Here is a 25,146-nt window from a genome sequence, read left to right on the forward strand (position 1 = left end):
TTATTAGCAATGTTCTTCCAACGTCTGATTTCTTTTTAAAAAATGCGTTTCTAAAGTGCATAAACTTTTGGAATTGACTGTATAGCCAATACATCCTTAAGCTCGATCGAGATGCTCTAATATACAGACATTTCGCGTATGTGAAAGAAAGATGAACGCGTGAAGGAGTTGGTCGAACAGGATTTAACGAGCGTCAACGTCCCTGCGTTCGTCATGAAATCGGCCGGCAACTTTCGAACAAAAGGGGGCGATTTAAACGGCAGTAGGTTTTGCAAACAAAAAGCAGACTCATAGAAAACTATCGGTCGCGTCGCAGTTCGAAACGCGTGCGACAGAACTGGACCGTACGTTTCAACCGTGAAACTGAAACGACGACGTAGGTACGTACACAAAGGCACGTGTCGCGCCCGTATCGATTAACGTCTACGACTAACGAACTTCGAATGACACATTAAATTCGACGGAAAACAACGGACGCGTTTCCCTCCGTTCAAGCCCGGCCGAGGCTCCCATTATCTCACGGCTGACACCGGCGGCTTCGATCGTATTATCCTACCCTCTAACGATTTCAAACCACTTTACGAACGAAGTTCGCGCGAACTTTTTCGAAATCAGTGGTCGGTCTACAGGTTTCGTAATCGTAATTCGTTTAACGTAACCGTGAAACGTTTTGGAAATTACTGGCCAGCTTTAAGTGAGTACGGTTTCACGGTGGTACGAAGCATGTATTTAATATGGGAATGAAAATCTGCATAACGTTGAACCGTATTACGCGAATGCTAGTGAAACGTTGGATCCTATTGAAACATAGAATTCCAGGATTGAATGCGGTACAACGAACGCGGAGAGGAGAGAGAGATGATTCACTCGTCAATACGTAATAGTGACTAAATATTCTCCTTGTTGCATGTCCACGAGGAGTCCGAATTAAAAATTCTTTCACGATCGAAAAAGAAACGTTGTCGATCAGTTTTTAGTCACTCTCGATTTTCTCGATACAACATCGATTTCGAAATCGTTACTAAGAAAACGCGTTGCGAGTGCGTTTCTATTTCGGACGATATGAAAATGATTGAGATCGATTCGAATTCTCTCCGTTGTCGCTTGCCGAAAGAGATGTAGAAGAAGGTCGTCAAGATCGAAGGAAGCAGGCAAATAATAATAATAATAATAGTAATGTCGCTGCAATCAGTGAGGTGTAAGTGCGTTCCGACGACGATCGATCGATCGGTTTCCATTTAATCGTCGATAATTAACGCACGTAATAATCGATTTTGTCGCTCGAGTTTTCCTCAAAGCGCACCGGGACTCCGGGAGGACGTCGAGTCACGTCGCACGATACCTATTTTGTGCCAATTAACGACGGCTAACGAAGGAAAAGGTGCTGGAAATCTATTAAGAGGACGTTCCGAACTATCAAGGAACACGAACGATCCGTACCGATCGCGTCGAACGAAAATCGTTCGATGCCAGTCCGTTCGTATCTCCTCATACCATTCTAACGCTCTTTCATCTCGCATCTAAATTGCCGGCCATTATCATAATAGACAATTGCTACGCGAGTCGACTGTAATCAGCGATAAAAGTGCAGTAGCGCAATGTCAGCGACAGACGAGCAGAGAAAAATCAAATTACCTTTTCACCAGATTAGATAATGTACATATTTTATGTCTTGCAAACGAAGAGGCTTACTCCGCATTATCTGTTACAGTGTACCACGGAAAACTGATAAGCGACGCTCCGGTGATCAAACGACGAATTTGACGGGACGCATCGTGACTCGAATTCTCGATCGATCGGCTCGACGACGATCGTTCGGGTGAAATTTCGAGGCACGCGTTTCCACGATCGGGTGGAAGAAGAGTCGAACGGAATTCTCGTCTCGAATATTCGGAGACCTCGGTGACGATTGGACGGTTGGACGCGTCCGAAGATCGAGAAAGTTGCATCGGGCGTGAGTCGGATTACCCGCGATACGATGACTTTCCCTCGGGCCAAGAATCCGAACGCTCGGACGGAAGAAGAAGGAGCCGGCGGTAAAAACACACGTTGGCTCGAACGTCGTTCTAATTCTAAGCTCCATCGACTATATTTACTCGAACCCTCTTTCATTCATTCCGAGCACGCGAACTCTCGCTATATGAATTAACGCCGGTTTCACGGGCAAACGTTATTTTTGTCGCGGGTATCGCGGTGCATCGCGAAAATTATGTCGTGATCGCGATTACGCCTATCGCACACCCCGCGAATTCTTCGCATCGTCCACCAGCGATCGAATCAATCCCCGATTCCGATATCGGTGACCCCTGGCACGCGATTCGCCTCCGCAAGGACGTTAAACGTTAACCCGATCTTATCTCCGGCGCTTTTTATAAATTAACGTTCCCTCCAGATGATTTTAATTAATACGCGAGACGCTCTAGCGGGAAAAAAGTATGTCCAATCGAATTTCAACGGAAGATCACGCCTCTGCGACCGATCGAACGAGTCGTGTGACGTAAAGAGACGTTTTAATTCGTATGGACGACGCGAAGTCAATGATACTATCGATCCTACGGTCGCGGTACATAAAAAATGCACGCATGACCCGTCGTCGTCATCTGTTGCGGTTTAATTATCGAGGATCGCGAGCCGAGCCGACGACCGACGTACTTAAACTTCGCCGCGAATTTTTCATTTATTTTAAACGTGTCGATAAGTCGAGACGGATCATCATTGACAGAGAAGGTTCGAGCGAAAAACGACGGCACACAGCTACGTGGAGTAGCTCGGCCAGAGGAAGAGGTTGCCGTTCGTTGTCCGATCGAATTCGGTTTATTATACAAGAGCGTAGAACGCGACTCGAGGGTCAGCGACCACCGCGTATATTTCTCTGTACATGTCGCATTTTGCACTCGCGTTCACACAGGCCGTCCCTATCGTATCGAGCATACGACGTCTCGTTAAATATAATGTGCGCGTACTGTCGGCCACAACTTTCTTGCTTTCCGTTAAGAACGACCATACTATTTCGACGGACTTTACCAGTCAATGATTCCGTTCTACAAACTTCCGATTACTTTATCTGCCTGGGAAATTTCAAACTGTTTACCTTGCATATTCATTATTTAAATTCGCTATGTAAATATTGCAACAATGCAAGGTAAGAACGAACAAAATGAACGCGATAGGAGAGAGAGAGAGAGACTAAATGAAGAATTAGTATAAGTTCTCTCGACTTGAGGTCGTACGAGCCGAAAGAAATTTTAAGACATGTAATAGTTAAAAATCTGTTTCAATATTTCAAACGATTAACTTTTGGACAAATTATATTTAGAGAGGAGTAAGGTTTAGAAAATTGTTCGTCGTGCATTTTTACAATTTTTGCAATTTTTGCAATTTTTGCAATTTTCAACGAATAATTCCGAATATTGGTTCTGCCACTTCTTTATAAGATTTGCAATTGTTCACATTGTATACAGATCCTGTAATTTTTACTTTTTATCGCGATTTAAAATATTTATCAACAATTATACGACGTTATAAAATTCTCTCGTTACTGCGCCTGTATTTTTTCATAAATAAAATCAAAATTTTGCACAGTGTCTCCTCAAATTTCGACGCTTGGTCATATTTTTATTTAAGGGCTCGTACAACCTTGATAGAAGCTACCCAAGTTACCTGTTCCGAACTAGTTTCGTCGTTGGATACATTTTTAATAATTGATTGTTTGCAATGGAAATAACCCTAACTTTAGCGTGAATTCGCCTTGAACTTTACAATGTACATTATCACAGAATTGGTAATCTACATTGTTGATAATGATGTTGCTGAAACGCTACTACAACTGTGTGGCTCTAAACATACGTTCCAGTTCACTTCTAGCAGCCGAAGTAATATTTACACGATAGAACTTAGAAACAATTTGTTTTTTTATTTTTCGCGCCTCGTCATATCGTCAGTGCCGCGGATTTTGTATGTGAGATAAAACGTTTACAGTATCAGTTTTATAAGGCTTGTCTTAGATGCCTTTTATCGGACAATGAAATATTCAGTTTTTCACTTTTACATATTCAATTTTTCTATAAATGCACAAGACGCGAGGTCTACGCGTGGCATTCGGTTGTAGATAGAACGAGTTAAAACCAGAGTTCATGAGAGAAGCACCTGATCACCGACAGCCGCACTGGCGCCGTTTTTAGTTTTATCGCAAGCCAATAATACGATGCGACATCAATAATGATCGTCTAATACCGTCGTATCAGTCCATTAATAACGTTAATGCAATATTTAAATGGCGCCTGGCTCTCAGGGAGTCGGGCGGACGCTCGGGCCGAGACACAGTTGGACCGCTTTAATTCGGAATACCGCCGATACACGGATCGCCAACACGGGTCCGCGATAACGCGCTCTTTATCGTGTTTAATACTCGTCACGCGTAATTTAATATATAGTACGATACATTGAACTTTGCCAAAACGTTTCCTTCGGCCAGTTCGCCTGCAGTCCAGACCAACGTTATCTCGATATCACGGCGAATTCGATTCGCTCGTTGATCCATCATGTGATTGCGTGGTCGCACGCAAAAACGAGAACTCGCATATAAGTAAGTGGAAGAGTAAACAGATCTTTTCTCGAGACGTTTACATAATTTTTAGGTGCAGTCAGTGAGCAGACGCGTCGCGCGGTTCGCGAAAACGAACACGTGAATGGACACCGAATGGATTACGGGAAGCGTCGAATCACTCACGTCGTGCTACGAGCGGATACGGGGAAAAAATGTCGTAAGGAGAAATAAACGTGGGTCTGCGAGCGATTCCATTTAAATTCGTACGTTCATATTTCTACACGCCGTCGTCCCCAGTTTTAAATACCCGTGAAAAATTAGTTCCTCTTCGAGAACTTCACGTTCATTTCATTCTTCTTAATTAAACGCATCGCGAACTGTTTCTATCAGTTCTTGTTTCGCGAATCGGCTATCTTGCAATACACGCTTTTATCGATCTTTCGATTTCTCGTCTTTTAAACCACTCGTAGATCTATGCTGATTCGTGCGACACGCATTTCCTACTTCTACCGATAGAACGTATTGTCGGACTCTAAGCGTCTGAAACCGAGCCACTCCGTACACACACATCTACGGTACATCATTCTGTTTTATTTATTCGATAAAATGAGTAATTGCCATAGTCATTGAATCGGAAGGGAACCGGTTTCGCGATTGCGGGGATTACGTTTTGATGACTTACCGATTCGAAACGAGTTCGATCAATCGAACATCTCGTCGGTCCGTTCGCCGGCCGATCGATCTTCTTACGCGCACTGAATCGATATGAAAACAGAGATGGCGAGATCGCGCACTCTTCACAGATGTTACTGATATCACGAGATCGAAGCGTCGTCGCGGTCTCAGATACTCGTTTACACGACGTTCAAAGATCGAAATGTTTCTCGTCCATCGAACGTCCCGCACGCTTCACAAAATTTCGTCTCGTAGGTACGATCCCTCGCTCATGGATAATATCCAACGATTACGTTCGAATCCACTCGCTGTTCGATAGATATCAGAGATTCACGGAACAGCCTCCATCGGCCACGGTAACAGTTTTATTTCGATACAGGCACCTTTATGCGAAACGCTCTCCGAAAGTAGCCGACGTCTAATTCTCGTTCGTATATCGACACACGCGTAGGAAATATATACTATATGTATGTATGTGTATATGGAAAATACAATTATTATCGAGGCTGGTCAAAGGTGCGAGGAGAGAAGCTCGTTCTCCAGAACGGTCGTCAATGGTCCCGCGATCGATATTTCCCCACTGACACCCTCGCGAAACGTACAAGTTTAAGATCAAAACAAAACTGGTTCCCTCCAAGCGTAAAGGAATGACACACGAGCTTTTGGCACGAATAAACTTCCACTCGTTTTCCCCGGCGACGATTCAATCGACACGCGTCACTCGAACCGAATTTCATCTATCGGTTCATCGGACATCGGCGACGAGTCAATTTCGCGTACGCGTTCGGTTCGAACGGGGACGAAAACAACGAGATCTTCTTCTGTTTCTCTTCTTCGCACTTGGTCTTCGTTTTTCCTTCCGTCCGATATAACATATATATGTGTGTGTATATATATATATCGATACTTTCTCTCCCCGTTCTCTCTATTCACTTTTCACGAGAGTCGTCGTACTTGCTGCGCGTTCGACGAAACGAGACGTCGACGGAACGACCTTCTTCAGGGTCTGGTTTACCGGGAGAACACGAGCTGCTCGGCCAGGTTGGAAGGTATCCTGGTTGACTAGAAGCGATGACTAGAAACGCGCGTTATTTTCTTTAAATATTTGTTTCACGTGCTGCGGACCGTCGATTCGCACTCTGCACCGTAAAGAGAGTATTCAAATTTAGAAGCGTCGTGTCGGACGGTAAAAAAGCGGGCCGCGCGCCTCGACCAGTTCGCGGTCGAGCCTGAAATAAAGATTTGAGGAAGTCGCGTGGAGAGTACGGGAACGAGAGAGAGAGAAAGAGAGAGAGAGAAAGAGAGACGGTGAACGGAGGACGAAGAGGGGATCTCTCGGCCGTGTTGCACATACCAGTCGGTCCACCTCGCCTCTGTAGTTCGCCTCGGCAAACCGAACTAACGTCGACGAGGCCCGACCGTCGATTGGCCGACGTCGAGACCGACGTCAGACGACGCCTCGCCAATTACGCGGCGTCGTTTCGCGCGACGCATGCGTCCCGTCTACGGCAAGAGCGTTCGTTCTGGCATTCCGGCTTCGACCGCGCGTTCAACGACGGAGACGATCCGTTCGATTTCCAACGACGCTCACTGCCTACTCTCGAACCTCGAGTTCTCTATATCCTATATACGGTTCTCGTATTACAAACGATCGAATCCTACGAGATGTTGAATCCTACGCGATACAGATTGTCTCATGTCTAACAGGATCGTAGGTACAGAATTGTTCTAATAAGAACCACGCTGATTGCTTCGAACGGAACGGTATTTGGAATGAAAACAGGGGGTCGCGGTATCGGTAACGCGCTATGACGAACACGGGCGAAATGTACGTCACGGTCATTCATAAAGCTTCCCACCGTGAATCGTAGATCACTCGCGTCAGAGTCAATGTAAATTATAACCGCGAAAAGTTCAACTAGCCGCGCGTAAATGCGGCATCCTTACACTTTATTAATATTTCGCCGACCAGAAATAACGGGTCAAAGAATCTAATCACGTTTCATATACCGTGTCACTTACGTTGGTCCAAGTATCTACGATCCAAGGATGAAAATAACATTCGTGTTATAGACGTGCGCTCGGCACTCGGTGTGCGCGGGTCTACGACGACGAGTCAAAATTGATTCGTCTTCCGACGAGCAATTAAAGGATTCGCGTACACGTCGCGTCCCGTTCGAACGTCTTTTCATCCGTGCGACAGAAAGCGGAAATGTTACTTTCGTTCGAGAATCAAGTACGATTTTATTCTGACGAATGAAACGGTATGAGAGAAACGTCAACGCTGAAACGAAATAATTGTAACTTCCATGGGATCGATGTCCGAAATTGACAAGGCGATTGATCGAATATCACGGTGGATACGTCGAATTACGGGGGACAGGCAAACACGGAGGCCGCATCACCGGCGGATGCCAGTGGTAAACTCGAAAATCCGGCTCGATAAATATTAAACGAATCCGAGACGCTTGATGGCTGCGACCAGCTTCCATCGGTTATTCGCGAGCCATCCGACAGCCGTGCGAAATGAAATTGAATCGGGGATCCACGTTCGAGTCATTTGAACGCCGCCCCCCTGAACCCTGCGTAATCGTTTCCAATCGATTTCGACTCGACACTCTTCGTTTTCTTTCCAAAATAACGCTCTAAACACGCGTAACGAATTAGACTTCTTGATCAATCGTAAAAAACGATGTTCGTTCGGGAAACGTTTTTTCTTCACGTAGCCGAACCGAACAGAAATTTCGTATGCATAATGTATCGGCTACACAAGAAAAAGTGACTCGAACGAGATCATCTGACATCTGCTATTCTGACGATTATCACCCATCGGCCCATCGGTGGCAACGCATTGTGTCGTAACTGTTCAAAAATCCTAGACGTCATCGAGCGTGATAACGGCACGTTTTCGCTGGCCACGAGTACATATTTACGGAGAGTGCAAGGAGAGGCACCACTCGAGGTACCCTCTGTAAAGTAATACAGCTAAGACGAGTCGAACTCACTCTCTCTCCCTCTCTCTCTCTCTGTATTAGATCTGCGATGTTCGTTTATATAGGGTACGTATCTGCGTGATAAAAACATTCCGTCGAATCGTATCCGCGGTGGGCGAAAAAAGCTCCGAGAGAACCTGGCGATGCCTGTCGATATTTAACGAATTATCCCAGGTGCGGGTAAATATAAATCTACTCCAGGTCGGATCGTATGTATTATGCATGAACTGCAACGTAGCTGTCCCCCTACAGAGGTCGGATAACCTGACCCGTCGAGAGAGCCGGCAAGTGTTCAATATATCCTAGCCTATCGATCTCGCCGACGGAGCGCGAAAAGACGCGAGAAACGGGACAGTGGATATGTAATTAATATTCTTCGAGTAGGGACGGTGCGAGCGAGACGCCATAGGCGAGCGCCAGGCTCGCCGATCATGGTTCTACGCGCGTGCCTCTCCGCTCGAACTCCTGCCCTAAAGAGGATCCGTCGAGAGGGCTAGTGACCCCGTGAAAACCAGACGGGAGATGCCCCGTGTTTAGGGGATACATCTGGCTATCTGGAGGAAATTTCGGTTTGCTTCTTTCTACCGTGACACGTGTAGCTTCGTCACGACCACACGTCTATGAGAAATATTCGTAAACGTGTACGACTGATTCCAAATGTATGTGACCGAACCGGAACGGTCGTTCGGAAGTCTAAATACTAAGTATCTCAAACCGATACTGCCAACGTCTTATTTCGTACTCTAACGCTTTTGTAAGAAAACGTCTGAATTATTATGAAAACCGAGATGACCCGGTAAGAGACTCACGACCGGATCGTTCGTGAAATCGAGAGAAGATTGAATTCTGTTCGATCCCGATCTCGCTCTATTTTCCTCCCAGTTACACGAGGTTCGGATATCATATTTTAGTTCGAGTAATTTAATAAGGTGAACAGGGTCCAGTCGCGGAAATTCATTTCCCCGTTTTCCCTAGCCTCGGTCGAAAATCGGGTTACCGGGTGACGATCGTGTGTTTTCTTCTGGTCACCTTTCCTCACCGAGGAAATAATTCTCTCAATTAACGTGCACACACACACACACACACACATGTATATATACTCGGCATTTAAATCCTGTGGCAGCGATGAATCTTTTATTCGCTCTGCAATGAATAATTTCGAGCGTTTTTAAGAAAGTTTAAAGTTCAGACGTTCCCTCGAACGTTATCCTCACACATTTTTATTTGATTTATTCAAACTCTCATGAGATATTCATCTCGCACTTAATCCGTAGCCAAATTCGTATCGAGCTGATCATTTATTCGTAGTGTTATAAAAAGATCTGCTGCACTTACAGTTCGACGAGAATTTGACCGGCACGAAATACTTTTATACGAAATGACGAGCTCACAGAAATTTTGTGCGACACATGATCGTGAATATGTATCGAGAGGTTCAGCATTTGATCGATCGCCGCGCGGAGCGAGTCGATGATACGGGAGACCGTTACGGTCTGTATCGAGTAAACGTCACGGTGGCAAGTCGCGAGGCCGGAATAATCGGCCCGCTGAAACGTGGTTAATCATAATGCCGATTATTTCGCGGATAGTTACAGGAACCGACGGCTATTTCTATTTCCACCGTCCGTCTCGTTTCTGTCAGTCCGGTCACCGGTTCTATTTACGAGACGATCGACCGGGTCACACGGTTAAACGTCGTTCATCCGGTAATGAAGATAGACTTCCCCAGATTCTCCTCAAGTATTTAATAACGAATCGAACGCCACACGCCAGTCACCGAGAACAACCGAGTTTCAAAATCATTTCTAATACATGAATCGAGACGATCTTTTCAAACCAAGTATCTCGAATCCGCTCGATATCGCCGCGATTTTACTTTCCACCGAGGAAGGAATCGTGAAAATGGGATCGTTTTCCTCCTTGTCGCATCAAACATTGAACGGGAAATTGAATTTAACCAATTATGTGAATCAACTACGATAGTTTGACTCGTCCTCGCTCGAAACAATTTGCTGTTATACATACTTAATAGCAGATTTTCATATAATATGAGATTTAATTATGTGATTAAAGGAATAAGGAAAGAAGATGAATTATTAGTCGACAGGATATGGTTATAATATAATAGTACGGAGACTGCAGTTCGTATAACAAATTCTCGGTTGATAGACGGTCGATCTCGATTAGATTTAATCTCGTAATTAATGAGAACACGCTTTTTCCGAGTCGGAATTCGTACAAACCGATTCGGACGAAAACTTACGATTTGACACGGTCATAAAATTGATCAGCTGTTCGGAATATTTACGAAGAACGGTGTGAACGCGTAACAGGTACGTGGGATGAATCTGACGATCCCATAGGATGCGACGTGTGTTCGATCGAGCCGCGTAGCCGTTGAAAAAGCGTGCTGCTCCAGCTCGGAGAAAGCGGGGAAAAAGCGAGGAAAAAGGGAACGGTTAACTAGACGCGGATACCTTAGAGCACTGTGTAAAAGGGATGTCGGCCCTCGTGATCTCCTTTTGCTCGACGGTGCGAAGGAAAAACAATACACGTAACAAATACCTTTGGAGAGCAGCGATCAATAGCAATATCGGGACACCGTCGTGGTACCCTATGCCTCTTGGATATGTACGAATATCGCCATAATTTTTATCCTCCGTCGCTTTAAAGTCATAAGATCTCCGGCAAAATTTTGAGAACCCTAATAAAACGCCGTGTCCAATATTTGGCGCGACGAACACATTTTTTTTAGAAAATATAATATTTACGGAGGCGCAAGGTTCTTTTTAAAATTCTACGACGTATAATCTCTAATATTCTAATATATGCTTTTACGGTTTGGAATTAACGATGATCGATTTGTTCGCGGAATTAATTAAACAGCATTGAAGTACGAACAAATCAAAGTCTCTGGTCTTATAAATAATATTGGGTTCTGACGAACGAGCGATTCCTCCCCGAGGAATCGGAGGGTTCGCCCGTCAGGCGAGATCGACGGACGACGATCTCGAGACGTCTTCACGAAGAGCCAGCTTCCCGTTAAGGAGACAAGGAAAATACCAGGTGGCCGCCAAACGATCTCGTCTGCGGCGGAGCCCACCGAACTCGCCCACGAATCTAAACGGCTGCGCGACCCTGTCCCTACGACATCCGAGGGTCCAGGCGGTGCGGCAGCGTCTGCTGCCGTACCGGATATCCGCTCATCCTGACGCCACGTCTCGGCTTCCTTGACTGGAAAATCTCTTCAGCCCGTTCGAACCCCTCTCTCTGCTCATAAAATACGAACACGTGTCCCGGTGTAATCGAACGGAGGCCTTTTCGATAAGTGTTCTCGACGCATTTCGGGTTGATACCGTCAATTAGGTCGGCTTAGAGTGGTTCGGTGGCGAGCTTTCAAATTATTTTCCGGCACAATTAATAAGGCGAGAATTAAAAAATAATCGCTCCAAGATAAAAATCCGTCGTTCGACTACGTACGCAGTCCGACGTCGTGTATATGTATAAACATAAATGCACGGGTGAACGTTTTTCTGCTGCGGTCGCAGTATAAAATTGAAAACAAGTGACACCGTACAACAGCTAAAAACGATTGGAAAGAAAACGCGGAGAGTGTTTTTTGAACGAGACGAAATCCGTGGCGGATACGCGAGAGGTGCCATTTAGCCGAGGCACGTGTGATCTACGCACTTGGCACGCGACCAAAAGGGAGAGGAGAACGAGACCAAACTCCGGACGGTGACGTCACCAGGTGACTCGTACCGCGAGGATCGGACGAAATCTCGATTCGATTCGCCTCTACACCGAGGAGAGATTCCTCGGTGGCCTCTCTTTTACTCGTACCGAGTTACTGGTTTCAATTATCGCGAAGGCACACGAGTTTTCATCGACGACGAGGGGGAGCAACAGGTTCCCCCCTCTCGTCTTCGTCTTCGGAATCTGAGCGAGGAGAACCCAACCCTTTCGACTAACGGCGAAACTTTCATCTTCGCGGTTTATTCGATCGAGAGAATCAACGACGATTAAACGAGCGTATCGTTTGCTCGACGAGCAATTGTTCGATCAGCGAGTAACCACGAGAAAATTCGTGTGTAAAGAATATAGACGGCCACGATTATTGGCAGATGTTGACGAATAAATATTTGGCAAGAAAAAACGCGTCTGCATCGTTAATCGCGACCCGTGTTCTTTGAAACCGAGTGACTATACGTTCTCGTGCTCATTAGATATCGCTGCTAATCGGTTCTTTCCATCTACACCGTATTCCCTATTTTGTTCGAACATCATTTAAAGGAACCTTACTTCTTCGTCTGTGCAAAACAGACGGGAACGCGTATGGTCTGTATTTTTTATTTAGAAGAACGGGTAAACATGAAATGAAAGTTGAACTCTCGTCGTGTCCCCTCGTTCTCCATAAATGGAATGAAAAATGCAAAAATAGGGTGAGATATATATATATTGGTAGCGCGATATTTCGAGAATCTCCCTATCGAATCGAAACGGACGAAGATCTCGGTTTCTCGCCGAGGAAAGTTTTCCTGCGGCAAGTGCGTCTTTAAAAAAAAAAGGGGGTGAAACCCGTCGTCGATCATTATAACACAGTTTCAAGGTGCTCGAGTGACGAGCTACAAATTGATCCTCATTCACCCTTCCGTGCTCGCGTGTAGGTATACACGCGGAGCGGTGCGCACGCCCGCGCGAACTTACCCTGAAATAACTCTCGCAGATTATGCGAGGTGAAAGAAGATAAAACGCGTGTAAAGAGGCTAGTGAAAGTGCGAATTAATTTAACGTGCACACTACTCTTGGCCTTTGTACACGTTACCGTCGACCAAATCAATCGGACTTTTCACTTTCTTCTCGCTGAGAAAAATATAACCATTTTCTTTTCAAATCGACGATCACTCGTGACGTGTATTATTTTTCTTCTCGAAAACGTCGTCTACGTCGTTTCGGTTTATTACCGCGCGAACGTCGAGGCAATCGCGGTGATGCGAGCGTGAAGTTCGTCGTAGTTACGTTCGATTTGGACGGCGATCAAGGTGACGAGCGAGCAAAGGGCAGAAGAACGAGCGTGACGTCCGATCTGCGTGTTTCTCGTTCGCCGATCTAGATTTATACACCCGTTCCCGAAGCACGCGTTCAAACACCGTCGGAACACAATTTTTAATCGAATCGTTTAATCGAATTTCTCAGGTGTCTTTGTATCAATTGCGTCTGATGTGAAACGTATCTATTTAAAAACTGTAGTTCCGAGCTCGAAAAGAAGCTCCGTCACAGTCGAGTATAAACAGGAGTCGTGGCAAACGAAGTGGAAAGAAATTGATCTTTGATTCGATCTCCAACCAACTGTATCTGGCGAAGCAAACTGGGCATTCTCCAATGAGGAAAATTCTCGATCGGCCTGGCACGAGATACCACGGATTGCTCGACGTCGGGAAAACGCGTGTTCCTCCGATTTATTAACAATTTTTTTTCGAGAATGTTTATTTGGAAGACGTGGCGTTGAGCAGACGCCACGTTCCGAAGGGTTAACGGACAAAGGTATGCGTCGGGCGGTTTCAAAACGGTATGCATCGCTACCGAGACCCAGGCACGACTGTCAAAATTCCGCTGGCAAGGTTACAGATTATGAGACTACGCGATTAACATTCGGCTACGTGACTGACACATTAACTGTCGACGTGACCGATTAGGTACCATAGTTTGCATCCGATACTCAGAACGATTATGACGAGATTTCCGAATAAAACGTTCGTGGCGCATCGATTTAATTCAGATTTCTTTTACCCTCGAAAATTAAGTTGTAAGCGTAATCATGCGCGCGTCGGTAACGAGTGTCGGAGAATACAGTGGGAAACTCACGTCGAAATGTCTCGGACGGCCATGCGGAATGCCCCCAGCCAGCGGTAAACCGATTTGAACCAGGGAGTCATTTCACCCTTCGAGTTCGATCGCACGACGATATATCACGGAGTACGATGACACCCGAACATGTTTAACGAATTCACCGAACTTATACCGCGGAAACGAACGTGTCCCAAGAGCAGTCGGACTCTGCCGTCGGACTGAGACCGATCGAAACCAAGATCCAGTCGTAAAACACCGTCGTGGAGTCTCGAGAAGACGCTCAGAGTCTTTGTCTCGAGGGAGACGAAGGGCCGCGATACTCGTTGCCCTCGGTTCCGAACTAACGCGAAACCGTGTCAATTCTCGAGTTCCCGGCACGATTCAGGGACACTTTGGCTCGAAATTATGGTTACAAAAGATATGAACATTTTCATGGGACAGGAAATTGTAGGACCCGCGCGGTACACGTTACCGATCGTCGTGCGATCACTGATGGAGGGACGGCAGGCGCGTACCGCGAGGTCCGACAGAAACAGCCCCGCAAGGAAGAGGCCAGGGAAGAGAGAAGAGACGGCGCGGTGTATTAACAAACCGCGTGAAAAGATCCCAAAAATAATTTCGGCGTGAAGAAATAAATCCGGGTGAGGCGGTCGCGAGAGTGCCTAAAAGAAGGTTCGCCACCGGGTGCCTTCTGGGAATGAAACCGGCATAGTATGCTCGAGTTATAAGAAGAGCGGTGAAGCGATCGCGTCGGCTAGTCGCTAAAGAGCCGCGCCTCGAGAACGGAAGAAACATGGCCGGGGAAGAAGAAACGGAAGCTGGCTCGACGGAGAACACCTGGGGTTCTTCCCGCGTGATCGCGAGGTCCTCGTCACCGGGATATACCGCGGAGTTCTCGTCATCGTCGTCGTCGTCGTCGTTGTTATTGTTATACGGAGGATAAGAGATAACGAGGAGCCGGGACGAGGAGACCGAATATGCCGATGTGGCAAGGCGAGAGACGCACAAGGCAAGGCAAGGCAAGGCAAAGGCGAGCGAGCACAAGGCACAAGCAGGCAGGACTTACCTCTGCTGTTTTTAGAACTCCACTCCCAGAACTGCGCGGGTCGAGCCGAGCCAAAACCAAAATACCACCGATATAGCTTTTCTGCGATGGTCTTTGTGCGCGCGACCAACCAGCTCTTTCGTACGGACGTCCAACCGGCTTGCACCGGAGTCGAACGCCGATCGACTAACCTTACCCGAGACAACGACGGCAACGACGGCGGCGACGACGACGACGACGACGACGACGACGACGACGACGATGATGACGATGAAGAAGGAGACGGACGAGACAAGAGCATAGAGAGTCGGAAGGTGCATCGAAAAAAGGGTAAAATATCATACGAGACGGATTGATGAGCCTCTTTTCACGAGATGGCTAATTTGATTTTTTATAAAATTAATAAGGGGAGTCGCCATGGAACAGTGATTTGTGAGGGGGGTTACTGCCTCACCGAACGATGTAGTCTTATATCGTTCGGCTCACGTTTTATCAAGTTCGAGCAGGGAACAGTGATTTGTGAACGATTAGAATCATGTTAACGGATCGGAGTCACAGTAGATTTACATCTAATCGTTAAAGTCATTTAGTGGTGCTGAATTAATATTTGATATTCGTAGAAGTCGCTGCCAGTGATCAGTGTCGCAATTGTTAATTTGTCAAAGAGTCTTACCTTACTATCGCATGCAGAAGCCAAGATACAGGGTCGGTGTTGTGTTCACGACGACAGTCCTGAAACATACAGAAAGATACGTTGGTCATTCGAAAATGTATCGTGATCGGAAAAGGGATTATCAATAATAATTTGCTAAATCGTTTTTATCGAAATTGTTGTTGTTGTTGTAAGTTCAATTAATTGAATATCGCGTCTCTCTGATCCATTCCCGCCGTTCCACGGTACTTTGTTGTCGATATTTGAAGAAACGGTACACGATGAAAGAATAAAAATGTTCGTGTTCACCCGGAAATGGAAAAATCGGGAATAATTGAAATCTTACGATGACGAACGAGATAGAAATATCCGCGGCTGGGTTTATTTTATTCAAAAAGACTGGATATAAATCGGGTAGGAGCCGAACTCGGTGAGCGAGTAACGTGACATAATGTAATTCAGATTCCATCCCTTTTCCTCCCAGAAATCTGCTTCCCCGAGTATCGCTGTACTCATATCCGGCTGTTCATTTTAAAGCCGGCTCGGATCGAAGTACCGGCGATACACAGGCGCTCAGAGCCGTAACGCGCAAGTTTCCATAATTATTCCAGGCAATGGGATCAAGCGAAGGCACCAATCACGCTGGATGATTCGTCTGAATTCTTTATGCGATCTCGCCTCGCTTCTCACCGTATTCACCTTTAATCGGGTTAACGGAGCATAGAAGCGCCTCCAAAATAGCAGTCGTTATTAATTTAAGTCACTCTTAATACGGTTCCATGCCGACATCGAGAAAATCGTTATCCTTCCTACTGTCAAATCTCCGGCGAACGTCGCCGATGGAAATTTTCGTGTGGCAGATGCTTCGCCAGAGTTGGAAAATTCAGACAGTTCTCTCGGTCTCACAATTTTTCGTATTCTAATCGCTAGGCCACGGATTTTTATACACGGACGCGTCAACTTTTGATATTTCGAGTCGTTTCGTAAATTGCACGTAGCGTTTATCATTTTTGAACAGTCAATTTTCTTACATAAAATGCGCCACGAAGACGTCACGTTTCTTCAAAGGAAATGTCGTTAATTCGAATATTCTGTTTCCAAAAATTGTTCTAACACCGAAGACTTAATAACGAACGTTCGACGCCAGAAATCCATCGATTTTAATTCTGTTTTCATTCGCTTAGTTCGAAGCTTGTAAGGGATAATTTTCCAACGTCGAGTCGACCGATAGCTTTTCGAATCACGTTCCACCTCCATCGATCATTATTGCAACAGAAGACGCGCGTCAGAGGTTATCAGCTCGGAAACCGTGCCAAATCTCGAAGATCGAATGATTCATTGATGAGATCACGCGTCCAAAACCAGTGCGATCCCGACAAGCTACCGGGAAATTTCCTGCTCCGGATCTGACAGGATTTTCTATCATTCGAGAATCCTTCAAACGACGCGAACAACGTACAAGTCGAATATTCCAGATATTCAGCAATTTCTAGTTTCCCATCTCTCGACGCGGAGAATACACAGAGTCGAAGATTCCATTTGAATAATCAGGGTAAGACGCCGCTGTTCGGCGTCCGACGCAGGGGATTCGGATCACCCGGATCGAGTCAATGGTCGATGGCCAGGGGGAGGAAACGTCGGTTTAAGAGCGAAACCGAGGCGACAATAATTTTTGCCTTCGGCGAAGCGGCGCGAGCAGAAAAGAGGAAGGCATAAAACGACATTGCTCCGGATCGGCACGTGCCACTCGATAAATCTGTCGGCAGCTGACGGCACAGCCGGCTGCAGCCTCCCGCCTGCACTTGCGCTTTCTCCCCTTGTGTCTTAACGTTTCCTCCGCCTCTGCCTCCGTCACCGTCGCATCGCTCCCTAGGGTCCCCGGGCTCTTACGTGAACTTGTCGCTACCCTTGCTCGCGGGGACACGGCAACTTTGTTCAAAATTTCATGCGAAATTCGTGAAAAACGCTTCGGTGACGCGTCTACGACGAAGCGAAATAGACGACGACACGCTGCACGTTGAAAATTCGAATTCCACCCGTACAAACGAGAGCGCCAAGTATATTATGAACTAATGAGACAGCGTTCGTCTTTCAGTGAACGCAATAAATATATCGCACGTACCGAGCGACTTCGCAGAAAAGACCGATATCGAATTTCAAGATACGTTTCACGATTACGTAAGAGAAGATTCGCAAGAAAAACAGGAAGCGAATTTTCCAGCTAAACCGTAACGAGCGGACAGATTTTACGCCGGATCTATCCGTCTAGGTGTCTAGATCCATGGTACGAACGATCCGGGAGGGCCTGCATCCCCAAGAGAACGCGTGCACACGTGCATGATCGAGGCCGTAGCTCGACGCGCCCGAGGGCAGAGCGACTATGCGCCCATAAGAGCATTTATTCCGCCTATACACGCTCGTTAATTTGTTCTCTAATAATTCTGCTCACAGATTTGCCGGGGATCTCGCAAATTTTATTGAACTCGCAAAGTCTATTGTATTTCGCAAAGGCAGTGTATTTCTGTACCTCATTTTCACTGCGAAACTAATTCCCAGCAAAGCTCACGATTCAAAACCTACGCGTTTCCCATGAAAGGCCAATATCAAACCACGACTAATCAGACTGATCTTCTTAATAGTTTCAATTCATTATATCCATTTATAACGTAAAAACTACGCCAGTCCTCAGACCGAGGAATTCGACGTAATCTCTGTCCGAATTTTATTTTCTACGCGATTCATTTTACATGACGATGTCTGTTGATCGGACGGTCTCTCGTAGTAAGATTAGCTCCAGAAAAAAAAATGATCCCTGCGAAAGGACCAGGAACTGTGCGTTAGCAACAGATGGAGAGTCCGCTTGTATTACGTATCATCCATAAAACGGGTAGTTATACACGTACACATGGTACACGCTTCATCGATCAGCGAGTTACTTGCGTCATTGCGAGAGCTGGCGTGTGCTCCCGGGTGCTCGGCGCAATTTCTTTATTCTCATCGAGCCACCATGGAATTAATAAAAAGATCAGACATCGGGCTAAACTATGAGAGAAATTTAATTGGGAACGACTAAAAATCTTCCCCCGCGGAGCCTCCGTACGAAATCGAGAGAGACCTTCGAGTAAACGCGTTTACCACCGGGTCTGTAACTCGTCGCGTACACGGGTAGAACACGGCAGGCTCGTGGAGATGTTGGCGCGAGTGCAACGCGCCATATTCTTTGTCCTATGACACGACGATGTTAAAGCTCCGTGGCTAAATTTAAACGCAGCCGCCAGGGCTGAGTCTAAGACCGAGGCTGAGCAGGAGCAGCCGCCAGAAACCGGAGCACGTGGTTCGACTAAGTGACGTGTGCCTTCTTCCCCCTTAGCGACCTCCTTCCCGCCATCCCCTTTCGTCGTTTCCCTTCACCCCTTTACTCGTCCGCTCTCTTGGTCCGTACTATGCGTCGACCGTAACGGTTTCATCGCGCGTCTCACGCGGCGATTCCGAAGGATAAGTGTACCGGATCGACTGAGTACGCGCGAATCGGAATCCACAAATTAGTCGTACGCCTTAGAACGAGGATACACAGGCACAGTGGATGGATCCGACAATTTGAACGACCCGTACGAATGCTGGCCGCAGCTCGATAACGCTCGTTCTCATTAGACACGGTTGATTTTATGAAATGCGATATGCACGAAGTTGACAGCGGCAGCAGTTAATCAGTGAGAATAGAATAATTGATCTTGGCAGGAGCAGCGCGTAATTACTGTTCGAACGATCGATCAATTTTCTGGCTGCGAACAAACCGAACGCCGAGCGGGAGTTGATACAAACATCCTGCACCTCACACGTGGCCTCGATGGGACGTAGGACACGTGTTCGAATCTCCTACAGAGACGTTCCTCCTCGGAATCGGCCCTTCGATACCCCACGAGCGACGGCCTAATTATTTCTATTAAGAAATCTGATACCTGCGGTCCGAGATTTCTCTCATCTACACCAGTAGCTCGGAACTCGAGCATGACTCCAAGTGTCCATGCAGCAGTTCACGAAATGTACCGCTGCTTCCATTTTTCTAACGAGAAATCTCGTTCCGTTCGAAAAACTTAGAGAGTAACGATCGGCATTGAATTCTAATTAAATACACGCGACTGTACATCAACAGCAATGCTCAAACTTCCATGTAATCTGTTTATTAACCGCTGTGAAAAATGCCAGATTTTGCATAAAGATCCGAAGTGTAGCGTTCTCTAATGGAGAACGTGGCGGGAGGGCAAGGGTCGAAGGGCCACGCTCCGGTTGCAGGACCCCACGGTTCGTCGTGGCCAACGCGATGCGACCAGACGCGTATTAGAACGATCACCACGAATTCCGTGGCATTCCTTCTACCCAGCGTGTACAGAAACCGAAAGTAAAACGTTTACACGTGCGCCGAATAAAGAAAACACTTGGACGTTTATTTGTTTCGCGCTTTCGTACTTTCTTCGACGTATACGCAATTGCTGGTTAACGAAGCAGAGACGCGAGGCAAGGCCACATCCATCTGACGAAGGCACACGTCTAATAATTGATACAACGGTTGCTAACGAGTACGGAACTGCGAAACTGGCCGAGTAAACAGAAATATCGATACTTGGATGCTGAACGATATGAACGAATCTCCGATACGAATTTCGGGGAAAAGCCGAAGGATTGAAAACAATTTGCCGAGCTCCGTACGTTTCGTTTAAAAATTACTGAAGATGGCAAGAAGACGGAGCGAAGTAGCGAGTCATCCGCGGAGATTTCTCGTCGCTGTTCCCGATGTCCCTGTTTCGGGGCGCGGGCAAACTGGAGCTTGAAACGCGATACTCGGCGCGAGGCGATTCTACTCGAAGCGAAGCAGAATGAACGCGGGCCGGCGAAAAGGAGAGAGAAAACGAGGCGACGCGCGAAGGAAGAGGGTCGGGAAAAGAGGAAAACAAGAAGAGGGAGGTCCGCGAGTTGAGTGAACGCACACTCGGGCCGCGTGTTACACGCGGAGCGAGAGGAAACCCGACGACGCGTATGTAAGTAAGTGCACGTACTTGCCGTGCGCGCGTATTTAAGCGGCACATGAACGCGCGAAACGGGGAATCTCTCGCGCGAACCGTGAAACTACGTTTATTCCAAACGCAGACTCGCCTCTACTTTTTCTTCCACTCCGAGATTTCGTGTGGCAAAATCACCGTCTAGACTTCTAGACGAATCGGTTCGAACCTCTCCTCTTTGTCTCGGCCTCCGTTAGATAATACTCGCGGCCGTGTATGAATTAATTAAATTTCCGGCACGTAAGAAAATCAATTTACTAATTCATTTATCGGAGATAATTATGGGAACTCTCTTGCGTGTAATACGCTACCAAAGTATCGCGAGGATAATCAGTTTTTTTATAATGCTAATTTGAATTGAAACGTTCTTAAAGATGATGGATAAGAACGAAGCAAGGCTTTTAATGTTGTTTTTTCTCTATATAAGAGTTCGAGGCCGATGGTCTCTTAGGAACAAGGTGCACGTCTTAACGAAGTATAATTTGTTTAGAGAACGTTCGATTCCCATGGCAAGCCCGTGTCCAATTAAACGGTATATTTGACAATGATTTTTTTCACATTCTCTGACGAGATAGGATGCTCCTTTCGAGCCCCAATGCAAGTCTCCCCTTGGCTCTTTCCTCGAACTTGCCACGACTCTTTTCCTCTCTCGGTACTCATGCGTGCACGCGTCCAACGCACACAGAAGTCCGCGACACGCGCGCGGGCGCGTAAACACGCAAACAGGGGCAGCGGCGAAACGCGGGTGTGTGCGCGTTGCTCGCCTAGCAGATGAAGAGGAGAGCGGAGGAACGAACGGAGCTGGCAGATGTTGGGCGCGTGCGGCGTCGAACCTTTTAAGGCGCGATCACTGGACGCCCGGCGTCGCACTCGCCCCCACCGGCGCGAGTCGTCTCTTCTCGTTTCATCGCTCTCATCTCTCTCTCTCTCTCTCTCTCTCTCTCTTCCCTGCCTCGAACACCTTGAGAAGTCGAACCCAACAGCACCGCGCGCCACAAGCCTCCACGAAACCTCATCTACCTCTTCTTCTACTTGCCTTCCTATCGCCTCTCCTCGACGCCGCGCTTCGCTCCTTCTGTCATGCGACCCCATCGCGTCGGCGTACAGCCTGTGACGCGTTTCAAGTCTCTCTTCTCTTCATTTTTGTATTTGCTTTACTACTTCTTTATCAGTTCGATGAGACCACCCCGACAGGGGGTAATCGAGTAACACGATCGTATAAAATTTAAGAATAAAATATGATTAAACGTTCGTACAAAAGAATTGCTTTCCGAACGACTCGAGGAGCAAGTGAAAAAAATCCGTGTAAACGGGGGATTCTACTTGGAGACTGTACTCGGCGATGAACGTTAAATTGTTGCCAACTGTTTTGAGAAATCTCGAGTGACTGGGAGGCAGGAACTTTGCGACGAAACGTATAATCGAGAGATTCCCGCATGTATAATCGAAGAGAGGAAACGCAGAGCGAAGAAGTCGTTCCAGGGGCAGGGAGAAAGGAAAAACGGAGGCGTCGCACGTGGCCGATAGGACCACGTGGTCTTTCGTTCTACGTCACCGGCCGAACCGACATCCATCCCATCGCGTATTGATTGAGAATGGCCATGGTCGTTTCCATGACGACGTTCCTTTTACCTGTCGGTTCACGCACACACCGACACGACGGCGCGCGCGATACACCTTTTCTCGATTACACAGAGGCAAAGCCGCGGCTATCCATCTGGCTCGGTACGTAGGTAGCAACCTTAGGGGAACGTAGGTGTACGTAGGTGCGCGTGGTACCTGCGCGAGGCTATGGTCCGCTTTTCCACCCTTCGTCTCGTCACCGTCCGCTCTCACCGTCCATCCCTCTGGCACCCCGCGAACCCTCCACCGTCCTTCTTTCCGAACCCTATCGAGCTGTCCTATCTGCACGGTGTATCGAGTGAATCGGATCGGATCCTCGATAGAAATCTCTCGAGCGTACACGTTGCCGTACCACGCGTGCAAAATTTATAATCGACCCCTCGATACCGCGCCGTGACGCGTACGTACCCTCGGAACCGCCTCGCCCGCCCGAGGCGACACACCCCCTCCGGTACCCTGCGGATCGGACACGGTACGGTGTGCACGATTACAGTGGATTCGTTTTGTGGGGCACGGCAAGGTGCACCTTCGTCGACTTTGAGACACGTACCAGCCTGAATAAACTCTTTTCCCCGATCACGTTCTTTCGCTTCGCTCGTCCATGTCCCATCAACTTCGTATATTCCAATTTTCAACCGTTCAATGAAATTTAAATCACTTGGACGTACGATCTCGTTCAGAGAACGGCGTCGAGCATTTTCGATCGATTCGGTGTGGAAGTCTGTCCGACGAGATCGACACGACCAGAGGGTCTCGATCAAGACTGCTTTTGTTTATCGACAGGGAATAATAACAAAATCGATCGGATTCGTGGATGTTAAACCAAGGGAAGGTGGACGCGACGCAGCACGTGCTGGTAACACGTGGTGTCAGGTCCACGGGCCAGGGTGGGGGATAAGGGGAGAAGCGGGGTAGAGGTGGGTGAAAAGCACGAGGGTCGGACCAGTTCCCGCGCGAATACTTGCTTTTTTAGACACTGTCACGATCCAAAGTACCGTAGAGTCATCGAGCATCTACCCATAGTTGCAAACATCTGATTACGACCTGCCGATACAGAGTTGTAATCTGATAGGGAACTAACGAGACATTGTAACGTCGGAATAAAACTTGTTTCGGAGGTGGACTGCACGATCGTTTGACGTCTCATTAAGAACAACTGTACGAGGGGTCTGTCGATATAATAGACGGCAATAGTTTCAACAGGACAAGATATCTCTGGAATGGAAATAAAAACGTACGTTGAATGAATTTGACTCAGCACTCGAGTTTGGACGGTTACCATGATCAAACTGGAATGCTCTAATAAAGTTATGCAGGTGTACAAGAATTGTTTCTATTATAAGAAAGGAGGTAATGGTCAAATCGCGGTGGACCCATTTTCGCAAACTTGCTCATTATCCAGTTGTCACTCTCATGCCTTCAATTGTGCTCGAGGAACGACCGTTCAATGACACGTGTCATTAGCATGTGATAAATGTCCGAATGAAGGAAACCGAAGAGACTGCGTAAAATAGAAGCAAAACCTCAGGGATCTTCCTTATCTCGATCCAATTATATCTTACAGTTTAGTGTAAGAAGTATTGATTAAACGGAGTTGAGATATTGATCAAGTAATTCCTAACACTTTGCCGAAGTTGCTGCTGTTTCAAATCTTTTCCTATACAACGCGTGAAGACAGAGAGAGACTCAAGGCTGGTGCCTATCCGTGTTTTACAAACATCGGGTCATCAGATCGACCAGTTTGGCATCGGTAATCGTTGCACAGAGCCACGAAATGATTCCGTGATCACGAGAGAACTGATCGAGTCAGATTCGTTCGAACGTTCGAGGAAAGGTAAGTACTCGTTAATAAGTACGAATCTGCGCGAACAAGTCAGCGATCGACCGTCGTCGAACTTTTCTTCGTCGCAGATATACGTACGCGTGTCTAAACACGGTTTACGTGCCTGCAGGACGATCGACTTTTGACCACAATGACACGTGTGCGTCGCACGTGAGAGTAGGCGGAAGGAATCATCGGAGTTGCGTTCAGATTTACGTCAATCGTGACCTGACGCGAGAACGCGAGCCTCAAAGACAGCCCCGGCTTTAACCAGGGGGAAAAAAATGACGGTTAAAAGGAAAGCGAGTCCGGTGGACGGTTTTTCCGATACTACGGGGAGAAAGAGAGATAGGAAGAGAGAGGAGAAGTGCGTTTCCAGCGAACCGACATCCGGTTCTTCTTTGGCCGTGATGTACGAGAAATATGGCCACCATGGGAAGCGGAAGACTGGGGTTGGAGCAAGAAAGGGGAAACTCCGTCGCATTTTATGAACAAACGTTAGATACAGAACTAATTAGAGATAACTTTTTAAAGCCTCTCACGTCGTCACTAGGATTTCTGTGCAAAATACAACACATTGCTGTTTCATTTTTTTACGTATCGTATCGATTCTCAATTCCTCTTGGAACAAGAGTAGTCCCTATGCGAAGCCGACAGAAATATTTCGCCAGCATTTGGCTTGTGCCATATTACGTATGTACATAACTTAATCTTTCGAAAGTAATTTCCGAAACTGAATACCAGCCGATCAAGGAATTTGAAAGTGAATAATTTCGATACATAAAATACATTTAACATCGACACTGTCGCGTGTCATTAAAGTGATATTATACATAGATGTTATTATAGATTCCTATTACTATTAAAAAGCTACCTGCAAAAT

At 46.9% G+C, this 25,146-nt stretch overlaps 2 protein-coding genes across 12 annotated transcripts in view; one reads left to right on the forward strand and one right to left on the reverse strand.

Moving 5' to 3' along the window:
• The window catches only part of Mef2 (myocyte enhancer factor 2), a 39,751-nt gene that overhangs the window by 9,386 nt on the left and 5,219 nt on the right, over positions 1-25,146 (reverse strand). For 6 of the 9 annotated variants that reach the window (XM_026818977.1, XM_018035751.2, XM_018035752.2 and 3 more), the window contains one exon: positions 15,783-15,841. The gene's annotated coding sequence lies outside the window, so the exon portion shown is untranslated. Of the gene's footprint in view, positions 1-5,228; positions 6,580-14,079; positions 14,261-15,130; positions 15,224-15,782; positions 15,842-25,146 lie in introns of those variants that run through there. The other 3 variants (XM_018035748.2, XM_018035747.2, XM_018035746.2) reach the window with 3 other exon arrangements.
• On the forward strand, positions 14,456-24,859 carry LOC108631658 (exocyst complex component 5-like). 3 transcript variants are annotated; one of them, XM_026818979.1, is made up of 3 exons: positions 14,456-15,078; positions 15,146-15,439; positions 24,394-24,859. In XM_026818979.1, the coding sequence occupies exons 1-3, from the start codon at positions 15,042-15,044 to the stop codon at positions 24,531-24,533; spliced, it is 471 nt and encodes a 156-aa protein (XP_026674780.1). In that variant the 5' UTR covers positions 14,456-15,041; the 3' UTR covers positions 24,534-24,859. The 3 variants fall into 3 exon arrangements, with proteins under 3 accessions (XP_026674780.1, XP_017891242.1, XP_026674781.1); XM_018035753.2 differs by lacking the exon at positions 24,394-24,859 and adding an exon at positions 15,517-16,129; XM_026818980.1 differs by lacking the exon at positions 24,394-24,859 and having other exon boundaries at positions 14,456-15,083; positions 15,146-16,129.

Source organism: Ceratina calcarata, unplaced genomic scaffold, assembly GCF_001652005.2.
Source record: "Ceratina calcarata isolate Rehan_Ccalc_2016 unplaced genomic scaffold, ASM165200v1 scaffold92.2, whole genome shotgun sequence".
Taxonomy (NCBI): domain Eukaryota; kingdom Metazoa; phylum Arthropoda; class Insecta; order Hymenoptera; family Apidae; genus Ceratina; species Ceratina calcarata.

What these genes read in the sequence shown, in the direction of transcription:
- LOC108631658 (XM_026818979.1), top strand. Translation starts at nt 15,042, where the DNA reads ATGCCGATGTGGCAAGGCGAGAGACGCACAAGGCAAG. An exon ending in CGAGAGACGCACAAGGCAAG is followed by an intron (nt 15,079 to 15,145) that starts GCAAGGCAAGGC and finishes TGCTGTTTTTAG; the next exon opens with AACTCCACTCCCAGAACTGC. An exon ending in GAAGGTGCATCGAAAAAAGG is followed by an intron (nt 15,440 to 24,393) that starts GTAAAATATCAT and finishes ACGTGCCTGCAG; the next exon opens with GACGATCGACTTTTGACCAC.